General features: G+C 39.9%; 1 protein-coding gene across 12 annotated transcripts in view; it reads right to left on the bottom strand.

Moving 5' to 3' along the window:
- The window catches only part of eps15l1a (epidermal growth factor receptor pathway substrate 15-like 1a), a 54,774-nt gene extending 42,459 nt beyond the window's left edge, over window positions 1–12,315 (bottom strand). For 6 of the 12 annotated variants that reach the window (XM_084909116.1, XM_084909117.1, XM_084909122.1 and 3 more), the window contains exons 1-10: window positions 12,220–12,314; window positions 7,306–7,347; window positions 7,093–7,182; window positions 5,149–5,196; window positions 4,822–4,917; window positions 4,561–4,629; window positions 3,138–3,263; window positions 2,517–2,576; window positions 1,351–1,593; window positions 92–249 (exon numbers count right to left, since the gene is read on the bottom strand). In XM_084909116.1, the coding sequence (XP_084765242.1) occupies window positions 92–249; window positions 1,351–1,593; window positions 2,517–2,576; window positions 3,138–3,263; window positions 4,561–4,629; window positions 4,822–4,917; window positions 5,149–5,196; window positions 7,093–7,182; window positions 7,306–7,347; window positions 12,220–12,246 (959 nt within the window). In that variant the 5' untranslated portion in view covers window positions 12,247–12,314. Of the gene's footprint in view, window positions 1–91; window positions 250–1,350; window positions 1,612–2,516; window positions 2,577–3,137; window positions 3,264–4,560; window positions 4,630–4,821; window positions 4,918–5,148; window positions 5,197–7,092; window positions 7,183–7,305; window positions 7,348–12,219 lie in introns of those variants that run through there. The other 6 variants (XM_084909113.1, XM_084909120.1, XM_084909118.1 and 3 more) reach the window with 2 other exon arrangements.
- Window positions 12,316–12,827: the final 512 nt, after the last annotated feature.

Below are 12,827 nucleotides of genomic sequence, written 5' to 3'. Positions count from 1 at the left end.
TAAACGTATCAGTTATTGCACTGCTAATTAATAGAAATGATGAATATTAGTGTCTGCAGAAAACTGAGAAGAATTGTGGTTGAGTTCCTACCATATATGGGCAAGAAGAGTCTGAGAAAGTCCAGATTGCATGAAGATCTCCTTTACTTCCTGTCCACTGACAAAACCATCCATGTCAGCATCCGTCTTTAGGAAGATATCGTCATAGCGGCCACGCTCTGACACAGGGACCACCCAGTTCACTGAATGCTGAAAGAGACAAAGACACATTATGTCATTTTTTTATTTTTGACTCTGAATCAACCCTGTTAAAACTATCTGCAAATCTTTTACCTAGATTCACAACTTTTGCATGTTTGATTAACTATGGTTCTCATTCTTTTCAGGAGATCACTTTACATAATACATACATGCATACATACATAAGCATTGCACATCAGAGAAATGAACCTACAGAGACTTAGAGAGCTCCAACTCTTTAGGTCTCTATAGGGATTTTGACTGGAATCATCACAGTTTGAGTGCATGAGAATATAAAATAATGGCTCAGGAAAGAAAAAAGTAATGTAGCCTTACCTGCATTGTTATGACAGTATACTTGACCAAACAGTAACTGCCTGTTACTTTTTAAAGGGTCTACTTAAACACATCAACTTGAATTCACAAGAATTTTAGTAAATTTGTCCTCAGACTGTCACCAAACCTCAAACTTATCCGAGAGTTTTAATAGATTTAATTTGAAATCCGTTCTGCTAAACGATTCACTGTTTACATCAAGACTTGTTCAAGTTCAACTTAAGTTAACAACTGAGACTTGATGTCTCAGGGCGAGAGCAGGATGGTAAAGAATAAACTCCATCAATAACAAAAGCAGCTGCGTCATTATGGCAACACAACTTTGGCTCTTCGCAAGTATCTGCACAGACAGCATGCTAACGCTAAGCAGGCCAAGAACCTGAATCCTGGCCCCAAAACTTCAACAGTTAACAAACAAATGTATACGTTTCTACCTGTTTGAATTCATTTTCCTAATCAAGGATTTGACCCTTTTCAAATCCTTTTTAATAGTATCCTTTGTAATTATAGGCTACTTGGTGCACAATGATGGTGGAAAATATGAATTAACAATTTTAGCATAGCCGATCTGTTGTGATAATGAGAGAAAAGTGAAGCTGCTGATTTACCAGTCAGACTACGTTCCTCATCTATGGTCACAGGCTATGGGTAGTGAAATACAAGTGACAGAAATGAGGCCCTGGGACTAAACCAGGAGTAACTGGAGAGATTATTTCTCTTGGCTGGCATGGGAATGACTTGGTGTCCCCTTAAATTTTTTATAATGTTTATTACCTGTCCAGACTTGAGTGTGTGTTTGGGTGACAGGCTGCCAGTGCTGTTGAGTGAGTTCATGCTGCCGTGGGAGGGTGTGGAACGTAGAGAATCTTTAGGTGGAGGAGGGCTTGCAGGCAGTCCAGGTAAAGAGCTGGCCACAGAGCTGAGACTCTTCTTCCTCTTAGATGGAGGGATGAGAGCAGAGGGGAGGAGTGCAGGAACAGGCTCTTTTTCCAAGGCCCGGTACACCAGGTGCATGGCCTAGGAGAGAATATCAAGCTAATACTACATATTTACTGGTTCACATACTCCTGAATGAAATGAGTTATGTCCCAAACCTGTTATTTTGCCAAAAGTCCAAACATGAAAGCCTCATTAGATTGCTCCTAACTTGCTCTGCCACCTCAGAATTAATTCCATTTTATCTATACAACAAACAGCAACAGTCACCTCAAGGTGCTTGATTGACTTCATCAGTGGCAATACTCAATTCTTGTTCAACTGATTCACATTAAATCTTTTGTCTATTGGGTAATAATGAAAAAACACAATCAGTTCTTTCTCTACTTATGCTCATAATTCATTTGCTTGAATTAAAGCTGAGACATGACCATTTTTTCCATCTGTTGAAACACTGGCTTGTAGGCACGCAGAGTTATTTCCAGCTAGAGACAGTCACACAGCACGAGAGCTTTTTGTACCTTGAGTCAAAATTCTGTTCTCTTCTTTCCTAAAACTAAATTATTTGTGTTCATCATATGTGCACGATCCCTACAGTCAAACATGGGGTTCGATTTTTCTTTCAAGCAACCCTACAAACCGTTCTCTCTTGCCAGTCATGAACTTGATCTCCAGAATTCCTGTTAACCAGTCATTCACATTACTTGAAACTAGAGAAGCAGTGATCTCTTACCCTTCTCTTCTTATCATTTTGTATTTACTTGGGTTATCATTGTCTAATATTTAAATGTGACAAATGTGCAAAAAAGTTTAAAAACTACTTTTTCAGCTGAAAAGGTTAAAAAGTACTGTATTCTTTCTCAAGATATTTGTAACACAGTTTGAGCTTTAATTTTAACCATTGTGGAGATAAGTATTTGTTATATTCACATAACGTTTCAAAGAAACAGATATTGTCAGTCAAACTTTTGCATATCAATGTTAATCAGATGAGTATCACTCACCACTGCAAACTCATCTTTGTCTAGATGGCCATCCTTGTCTATGTCACTCAGGTCCCAAACCTAACAGTAAGAAATAAACACGATTAGTGAGATGACCAATGGTAATTGAAAGGGTAACTAAAGTACAATACATTCAATTTCTTCAGAAAAAAGACTATTTTCTAACAGTTCATGACATTATCGGGTGCCTGTCACTTGGGAGATAGAGCAGGTCAACTACTAATCAAAAGGTTGGTGGTTTGGTTCTTGGCTGCTCCCAGTCTGCATGCCAAATATTCTTGAACAATACAAGTGGCTCTCCGATGCATGAATGTTAGATAGAAAGCACTTACTTAGGAAAAAAAAGTACTTGCATGAGTGGGTGTGAAGCTTTGAGTGCACAGGTAAAGTAGAAAAGTGCTACTTACGACCCAGTCCATTTACCATTTACATTCATATAACTGAATGTTTCTGAAAGAAAACCCATTACATTCTGCCTTCAGTATTTTAAAGCTTCAACACAGAACACAACACAAACCAAAACGCCATGTTTACGCATCCTTGGGCTTCTTGAAAGGCAATAGAAATCTAATTTTTATTTATTATTAAGTCCAAAACAAAAATCCTAATTGGACTAAATACCTTCCCAAGGACATCCAGAGGTAGCTTGGAGTTGATTAAGACTGGGCGGACTTTCTCTCCTGACAGCAGGCCGTTGACTGGAGCCAGACTTTCAAAAATCCCATCAAATTTATTCTTCTCCTCTGGCTACAAAGCAAAAGACACACTATTTATTTCAGAAGCTTAAACATCTTGTGTTTATTCATACCATAAAGACAAACGTTGCTTTCCCAAATACAATTTTTGGAGCTTGGAGATATGATGGCAATCATCTGCTACAATTTGAGGCTTTGCACAGAGGGGGGTTTCTTAAATGATACATAAGCTAAACACAGCTTGTGCTAAATTTAAAAAAGAGAAATAGTCATGTTATCATAACTCATAAGCAAAGTTAACACAATGTATGCCGCCAAAGCAAGAGCACCAACAGATTTTTCATTTGTGAAAAAGCAAAGTATCTGAATATTACAACGTTGTTAAGTTTTCAGAAGGATTGCTGCATTAAAAAAAATTGTGCATTCTGTAATTAAGCAGGTATATGTGTGATTCTATAACTCTGACAAATCACTCTACACATAAATGAAAGATAATGGATGAAGTTTACATCAAAAAGAAAGTTAAGCTATGTACACACTGTAAGGGATCCACAACGATGTGGCAACCACAGACCGTAAAAAGTGAATGTCATTCAGCAGCGTCAAACAATTACAGGCCGCAGCAACAGGAAGTGGGCGGGACCTGAGATAAACTTTTCTAAATTTTCAGGCATGTGACTGAAGTAACTACCAATGAGAGCAAAGAATACAGGTCTTTGTTTTTAATTCAGTTTAATTTTAGTTAGTTGCCAGAGTTTCTTGTTTCAGTTCTATTTTCAATTTTTTAAAACGTTTAGTTTTTATTAGTTTCAGTGTTATTTTTAATTTTATTTATTGAGATATTTTATTTATGAAAATCAGTATAGACATTACACTTTAAACATGACTTTTTGAATACAGTCGACACACGTGCTTGTAGAAATCCAAAGCCTGGATAAAAACATCCATCAAACCTTCATCAGCCAGTTTGAGAAAACAAATTTTGACCACATTAACGTGATGCTGGAGTGAGGCTCTGGTGACAGGAATAACCCACACTATTTTTCACACCCTCTTTGTCAGGACTCAAATGATCAATAGTCAGTTAAAGACCCTCGGGACCACCTTCAAAGGGGGCAGCCCCCAGTAGGGGTTTATTACCTGGGATTTTACAAACAAAGAAACCTCTTGGATGAGAGGCAAAACATCTTCATAAAACTAAAGACATTGAGTTGCCTTCTTTTCAATCTCTCAAGGCCATTCTGTAATTATTGCTGTACTTCAACATCTCAAAGTGTGTGTGTGTGTGTGTGTGTGTGTGTGTGTGTGTGTGTGTGTGTGTGTGTGTGTGTGTGTGTATTTGTACACACCCTGACAGCCCAGTGCGATTCAGCAGGAACAGAGGCTGTGCTGCTTAGAGATGGGCTGCTGGTGTCCTTCTGCAATCACACGTTACAGTGATCATTTTCCAACTTTCAAGAAAAGGTTAAATAATATAATGAAATGAAATGAGTATGACAGAGTCTGTTCATCTACAAAATGAATATGAGCAAAAGAATTATAATTCTAGTAAGCTGTAGTTTCTGTGTACAAAATATGACAGTTTTTGCTCGAATGAGGAATACACTCACAAACTTCGGAGGAGGGACTGTTAGGCTGAGACTGGACAAGCTGACTTCCAGACTGTTCTGAGCACAGGCAACCAGTCGTAGAGCCACATAAAACCCCTGAGTAAGAAAACAAAGTGCTTCCCATTGTGTCCTTCACATGTAGTATTAAAAAGACTTCTACCAATTGCTTTTATTAATTAGAACAACAGTATGTCTAAGAGAATTAAACATATTCTCCTCCATGCTCTCAAAAGTACATTTTTATTACTGTTTGGACGGTGTGATGTAGATCAATCTGTATATGTTTGCTTTTGTTTATTTACAATCATCTCTAAAACTCTACCTCACCTGTTTGTCCAAGTAGCCTTTGCCATCAGGGTCAGCCAAATCCCAGATCTGAAACACAACGCACAAGTATATGATTAAATGTAAAATAAACAAATGAATAAATGAAATGGAAAAATAACATTATCAACCATTAGTCTTACGTTACTGTGGTTTAGACTGTTAGTTGGTGCACCACCAGCAGAGCAGGATCACAGTAAGAGGAGTGGGTGTCGATTATTTCTTTGTAACGATCTTTCTTGACAAAAATTGTTGGAAAGCGTGTTTCTTTCGCCTTAAATGGCACCACAATTAAAGGAAAATGCATTTGTGAACTGAGCAGCATAGCTGAGTATGTGAGCTGTGCCCAGAAAAAACAGGAGGCTCAATAGCATGTGGAAGAACCAAACACAGCCACAACACTCACCCAGTCTTCATGGTGGTCGCCTGCTTGGTCAAACAATACTGTTGCAAGTCAGCCAGTGTAGCTGTGTTGTTCACTCTGGCACAAACAGCACGTCCTGATACCACAACTGTTCAATGGGCCTGAGGTCAGGACTGCAGTGGGCCATTCCCCCCTCTCCACTCTCAAATTCTAATGGTAGTGTCTGATAAACCCCGCTCTATTGGGGTCAGCGGTGGCATCTTGCAGGACAGAGTATGGTCCCAGAATGTGACGATATAGGACTGCAACTGGTTGCAGAATCTCATCTTAATATTTCTCTGCATTTTAACTGCCTCCAATTCTGACAAGCCTTCTTATCCTAGTGAGGGAGATGCCACCTCATACATCACACTATCTCCACCAAAACCTCTTATCCTATCAGTGCACCAATCAGCATGGCATTCTCCGCAGCTTTTCCACACTGATCCAAGGGCTGTAGGCAGAACCTGGACTAAGATAATATTTCACCACATGTTCAGGCTCCAGTGAACATGTTACCAACACCAACACAAGCAGGCCTGAAGGGGAAAGGTAATCATGGCCTATCAACTCTATGAGATTGGAGAATGTCTGTGTGCCCTCTGTCAGAGAAGATTTGGCAAGTTTTTCATGAACGCAACCAATGACTGGAAAAAAAAAGTTCAACGGGTCACCTTTCTCATAAGTTTGATTTTAATTACTAACTTGATGCTGTTAAATGTGTCATGGTAGCAGCTTTGAATGGTAACTGCAGTCACAGAGAAAACTGTGTATCACTGATAGAATAGAGACTGAGAGTAGGTCCAGCCTGTTTCAAACTGAGCTGTCCTGCAGTAACAGTAACAAGTAAGGTGTAACACATTACTTTTTGCGAGCAATGACCCCAGCAATGGTCACAACCTCTAACATGTGCAAACATTTGACCACACAACGTGCAATCAATTTGCACAAATATTGTCTTTGCTGCTCAGAGATGGTGGTGACTCTCAAAGCGGAGCCGATGAAAACAAAATGAGAATCGACCAGGAATCGAACTGATAATGGAATTGGAATCACTACATTTATATCAATTATAATCTCTAGTTCCAAGTTTTCCCATTTTGTGGATAATGGCTCTCATTTTGGTTCCCTGGACTGCCAAAGAATTAGCTTTGTAACTCTTTCCAGACTGACAGATGTCAGTGACTTTGTTCCTCCTCTGTTGTTGAAGATTTGTGTCTGTTTGTGTCTGTTTGTGTGCACACACATGACAAAGCCTACACAGAACTATATTTTTACTTTCTAGATTAAAATACTGCCAAATGAAGCTGCCCTTAGTAAATGGTTACATTTCCCCCTTATTTTAGGTTCTCGTGGGTTCAACCACAAATGGTAAATACACTGGTTCTCATAACGCATTTTTCTACTCTACCCGAGCACCTAAACCTATCTACAAACTCAACCATCATTTTGATAACAGATGCACAGCTGTGTGAGTGTGCCGACTGGTAAAAATGTAAGAGCCATAACCAGCTGTTACGTGATGTGTAACTTTGGTTACCTACCTTTCCCAAAGTAAGGTCAGGGAGTCCAGACTTTTTTAAGAAAAGAGCAGCTTCTGTTGGTCCTACTCTCCCTGTATTCCCAGGATCCACCTTAAAACAAATCATCAGTGCAGTGTTACATTCCATAGGCATCTCTCTTGTACCATCTTTTATATTCTTTTACACAAAATAGGTTGAAGCTTAAAAGTTTTATGTTTTGTGTCATCATCTTACCTGCCTATAAAAGTTCTCATATACAGGGTTCCCACTGGACAACTGTGACAGAGAAAGAAAGTTATTAAATGATTAACAGACATATATGACATCTACACCATTCAAAAATCACTTGCTTATCACAGTATAACACCCGGTCAGTTAAACTCAATCTGTCTAGTTCGGAAGAATAAACCATTCTGAATCCATTTTTCTTTCTTTGGTACAAATCAAATTAGACAGCAGGTGCACTGGTGAGGCAACAAGACCTCCTCATCCTTCTTCAGTGATTTTCCAGTCAGTTTTTCTTTTTGTTAGTCTCCTTAACACTACTGGTAGTATAAGACAGCAACTGCAAGTCATTCAGGTTGCAAAGGTAGTCCAGCTCCTCCAGGATGGCACATACCCATATATATCATAAGAAAGTCTGCCATGGCGTTCAGCCTAGTCTCATCTCAAAAATATGTAAATTGTGTCGGTTTTCAGCACCTGACCTCCTCGGGCACTCCCCGTGGAACACCCGACGAGTTTAAAGCTAGAAATCAAATACCTGCGGGGGTTCTGAGTCAGTCTTTATCTGGACAATTTAAAAAAAATGTGTGTATATCGGATTAATTTTTGTTATTACAATCAGTAGAGATTTCTGAATTACACAGGGGATGCAGTGAAGGGGCTCTGTGAACAACTAAATGCAACTTCTCTGATGATTTGGCAGAACAGAATGGCTTTAGATAAGATAAGATAAGATAAGATAAGATAAGATAAGATAAGATAAGATAAGATAAGATAAGATAAGATAAGATACCTTTATTAGTCCCACGAGTGGGAAATTTCATGTTAAGGCTGCCGACCAATTGCATGCAGTGGCGGCACCATCTTACCCTCCGACCATACATACATTGCATGAAAACATCACATGGGGAAGACAGGTCAGAGAGGTATAACAATGGAAAATGCACAACGTGAGGAAAGATAAGGAGAAAAAAAAATAACTCCCCCCAGACTGAGCTCCAACAGGGAGATCAGTTTGAGAACAGAAAAAAACCACCTCTGCACATAGCACATGAAAAAACTCTTAATACAGCAAAGAACATATGACAAGCAACAGGGATGGGTAAAGGGTGAGAGACAGCCAGTGTAGACAGTGCATCCGGGCCTGCAGCATATGCGCTGGTCTCCTTGATCCACCGTCAGCATCGGAAGGGAATAAGCGTCGAAGGCGTTTGGAGGGGGAGGGGGGATGAGTGTATATCTGCATGTGTATATATATGTCTGTGTGTGTGTGTGTGTGTATGTGTCCAGAGTTCAGCTGAGACAGTGTCCTTCGCCCTGCCAGGCAGAGAAGGGCAGGGTATGCAGGATGTTCAAGGCTAGTTGTTGCACGTTTATCCCTAACAACACTCCACCTGATGACACTGTGATTCGAGCATTAGAGTAGCTCACTACCCTTGCTGATGAATGGGCCGAGCAGTTGCAGTACAGTGGCCTTGTTGACTGTCTGCAGATGCTGCTTCATTCCCTAAATGAGAAAATTGGTCCAGAGACTGATTGACACTACTCTAACCAAGACGGTCTACATGTATCACCAGATAGGGCAGAAAGAGAACGACTAAAAAGATGACCTATGATGACGCTACTGAAGTGTAATACAATAATGACAGTTCTGTTAAAAGCCCAGACAGGACAGAGATAAGCCTGATGTATTAGCAGAAAAAAAAAGAATGCTTGGACACTGCTAGCATAATAGACAGGTTTTTGACAGGGCTCCCACACAAACGCAAAGCAGAAGATGAAGCATTGCCAAATATGCTTCCAAACCAAAGAGGAGAAGCCTTTGAGTACACCTGTACAATGGTGGGTAATGAGGAGAGGCTGCAGTGTGTTGTCTGTCTTAAAACTGCTAGCTTGAGACAGTTTAAAGCCTAACAAACGAAGATGCCACTTGGAGACAAAACATCTAGAGCACAAAGACAAGTCAGTTGACTTTTTCAGACAAAAACTTGTGAATTATCGTGCTCAACAGTGTCTATTTACTAAAGCTGCATCTGTTCCGGACAATTCTCAGCTCAGCTTCAACAAAGTTGCTTACCAAGTGGCACAGTGTAAAAAAACCACACACTATTGCGGAGTAATAAATACTTCGCTGTGCTATGGATATGGTTTCAACTATGACTGATGACACAACAGCCAGCAAACTACAGCAGGTGCATTTATGATATCTGAAAGGACACAGAGGAGTAGCTTAAGGTGTGTGACAGCCGCTTTGCTCTACAGATGGATGAAGGCACTGAGAGTAACAAACAGGAGGACTTTGTGGGGATCTGCAGACTAGACTAGCAAGCTATGGCTGGGAAATGGGGAAATGTGGACTCATTTGAATTTGAAATCATTCATTAACAACAAGCTGCAGAACACAGTGATCTCATGCATGAAAGAACACATGTCTGCCCTTCAGAAACATTTCTTGAGATATTTTCTGGTGCCGGATTTTAAAAAAAGATGACTGGATCCGTGACCCCTTCAGTGCAACACCACTTGCTAGCTTCAACACATCTGAGGAGGAACAGTTCATTTATCTCACCTCTGATTCAACAAAGAGGATGCCGTTTAAGTCAAAGACACTGGCTGCATTTTGGATTGGAGTGGAGAAAGATTACCCACTTTGACCATACATCTTCCTTTTGCAACATCCTACTTATGTGAGGTAGGCTTTATGCTGTGGCTTCAATCAAGACAAAATACAGATCAAAGCTGGGCATTGAATATGAACTAGGAGTAGCAGTCTTAACTGTTACCCATGTTTGAGACGATCTGCAGCAACAAGCAGGTTCACACCAGTCACTGAAAAGAAAAATATTTAGCCTGTTTGTGAACCACTGCTTTACAGTAAGCTGAAGGAATGCATCCCTCTGGACCATCTGGGTAATGAGCTACCAGAACTTTTTCTGTAAGTGGAGACATTTATTTCTTACAATTTCAGTCCAAAGAGTTGTGCTGACAGATTTCTTTCTTTGCTGCAACAGCTTTTCATTTATCATGTAGAAAAACAGTTAAATATTTAACTTCTTTACACTGACAGAAAGGGGAGTTTCACTGGACCCACTTAAGGTCAAAGTGGAATGTATGTGGCCCACGATGTAAAAATGACTTTGACACCTCTGACATAGAGGTAACACATCTGTGAATGTTGTGGACAAAAATATATGGCACTTAAAAGAAATACAAATAGAATCTGAATTTGGGATTTTTGGTTTATTATCATCTGGTGTGGATTATTTCTGTTATGCTTTTGTTGAGTCAAATCCTTACCAGTAAAAACTATCTGGAGTATAGCTAGCTAACTCTGATGTGATGCCATCTTTTCACACAGACCTCGTACGGTTTGTAACCATCCCACTTTGTTATCCTTCATCATAAATGCAGGCATGTGACTGTGTACCACGGTTTAGAGCATACATACATAGTATTATCTACAAATTTGGTAATTTAAGACACTGATTGTCTCAGTCTTTTTTATTTTGTTGGCACAAACCGAAATCACTATATGATCACACTGCCAATGTATACAGCAGAATGCAAATGATCAAATGTGTTACACATAGTAAGGGGAAAGTATTGTGGGTAATCATCAGAGTAACAGAGGATTAACATAGAGACCTCACACTGCATCACCACAAGAATTAACAATCCCTGTTTGTTATCCTTTGTCATCAATGCAAACACTAAATAAAGGAGCTGTTACTATAAAATGCTGCTCCAGTTCACCCATTTAGACAGCCCAAGAAGACATCACACAGAGGTCACACTACTAGTCTGTGATAAGGCCAGAAGCTTATTTAGTAGGCAAGCTTCAGAAAAATCAGTGAGGAGGCATAAGGAGAGAGCAACAGTCTGTGGTCACCACCTGTAAAACCATTCACTTTCTGGGTTTTGTATCATTATTGTCTCACCAGAATCACAGCCCCTTAAGGCGACTGTTGTGATTTATATAAATGAAACTTAAATGAAATAGAATTCATCATCCATCCATCAAATCCAGCTACCACTATCACTGTATTTTAAACGACATTTTTTTCTGCCAGCTGAAAGAAACCAAGCAAAAATAACCCCAGCAAGTAAAATATTTTTGCCTGACCCTTGGGGCCTCCACACTCCATAAGGCATTAGTTTTGGATAAGATGAAGAAGAAGAACAAGAAGAAGAAGAAGAAGAACTGAGGAGAATTATTTCAGTGCAGATAGAGGACGTGCATATCGCAACATAACAGGTCATTCAAATATATAACATATAACGCTTCTCTATTTTGCTATTTAAAATCCGTTCATTCATATCATATCATATTATACAACTGACGTGCAAACTCGGCAAGCAAGACTATCATTAGCGTGGATGCTATCAGCCTCGACATTAACTCCCACGCTGAGAGCTAGGAACCGTTTTATTTCGGCATGATGAATCTTAAACAGCTCAATGCACAGCCTGCTTGGATGAGCGTTTATCCTCATCCTTGCAGTACTAGGCTAGGTTAGCTAGGGCTTGCTAGCTCGATGAGTGAACGTTATTATAGTTTATTGACACTTTTTTTCATTTACGCTCCACTTTGCTGTAACCTTATGTACAGCTTTCGTGGTGCTTATTGTCTTAAACGTATAATAATAATCGGGCGACTGCATATTATATATTTCGGGCGTAGGTAAATGGCCACACGGCTAGGTACTGCCAGCTGATGCTATCCAGCCCGCTACCTAACGGTACTGCAATAGGCCTTTCTTTCTACTAGCTGCCTGCCTCATTACCAGCTGTATTTAAAGAGGAACTCGTCTTCAGTTCGCAGTTACATTAAAACCGACTGCCATGAATCACGTATATTGTATCACGCTTCGAAAAATCATATGTCTGATCTAAACTATAAGTCATATACTACGGCATCTTTACCTGGGTTAGAGATGTGAGGGCTGCCATCTTCCCTGTTGCTCCGGGAACGCACCCAACGTTCCTCTCCAAAACATGACCCCCCCCCCCCGCCCCCTATTGGACAACGCCACGCTTCCCTGCATAAACGGAAGACAGTATTGAAGCTACACTTTGAAATTCTACATTTATCGTTAACGTGAATTCCTCGACGTGTCACAAATATTTTACAACCAAAAGCACAGATTCGCCTTTTCTGTGTGTGTTTGTGTGTTTGCTGTTAAGTTTATCAATTCCGTTTCAAATTTTATCAGAAGAGGTCACATATGAGGTCATGTACAATCTGATGCCTGATTTATCTGCGATGAGCCTTTGTAGAGCTACGACGTAACCTACGTAAGTGATGCACTTGTGTTGGTGCATTACGCGTTAATTAACAGCTGATAGAGATAAATAACCAGACTTTTTCCCACCGGTGTCCGCGCTTTCTTATGGTAAGTTTTTTTGTTTGTTTGTTTCATTCTTTTAGGAGGCAAACACATTGTCTATCTAGTTTTTCTACTTCTTTGTAGATTCCCTCACGTCCATTGTTGCAGCTTAAGCACCCTCCTTCAAGAATATTTGTGACTTTT

The sequence above is a fragment of the Perissodus microlepis genome, chromosome 17 (assembly GCF_051167445.1).
Source record: "Perissodus microlepis isolate ML-2025 ecotype Zambia chromosome 17, ASM5116744v1, whole genome shotgun sequence".
Classification (NCBI taxonomy): Eukaryota; Metazoa; Chordata; class Actinopteri; order Cichliformes; family Cichlidae; genus Perissodus; species Perissodus microlepis.
This window is presented reverse-complemented; position numbering and strand designations above follow the sequence as displayed.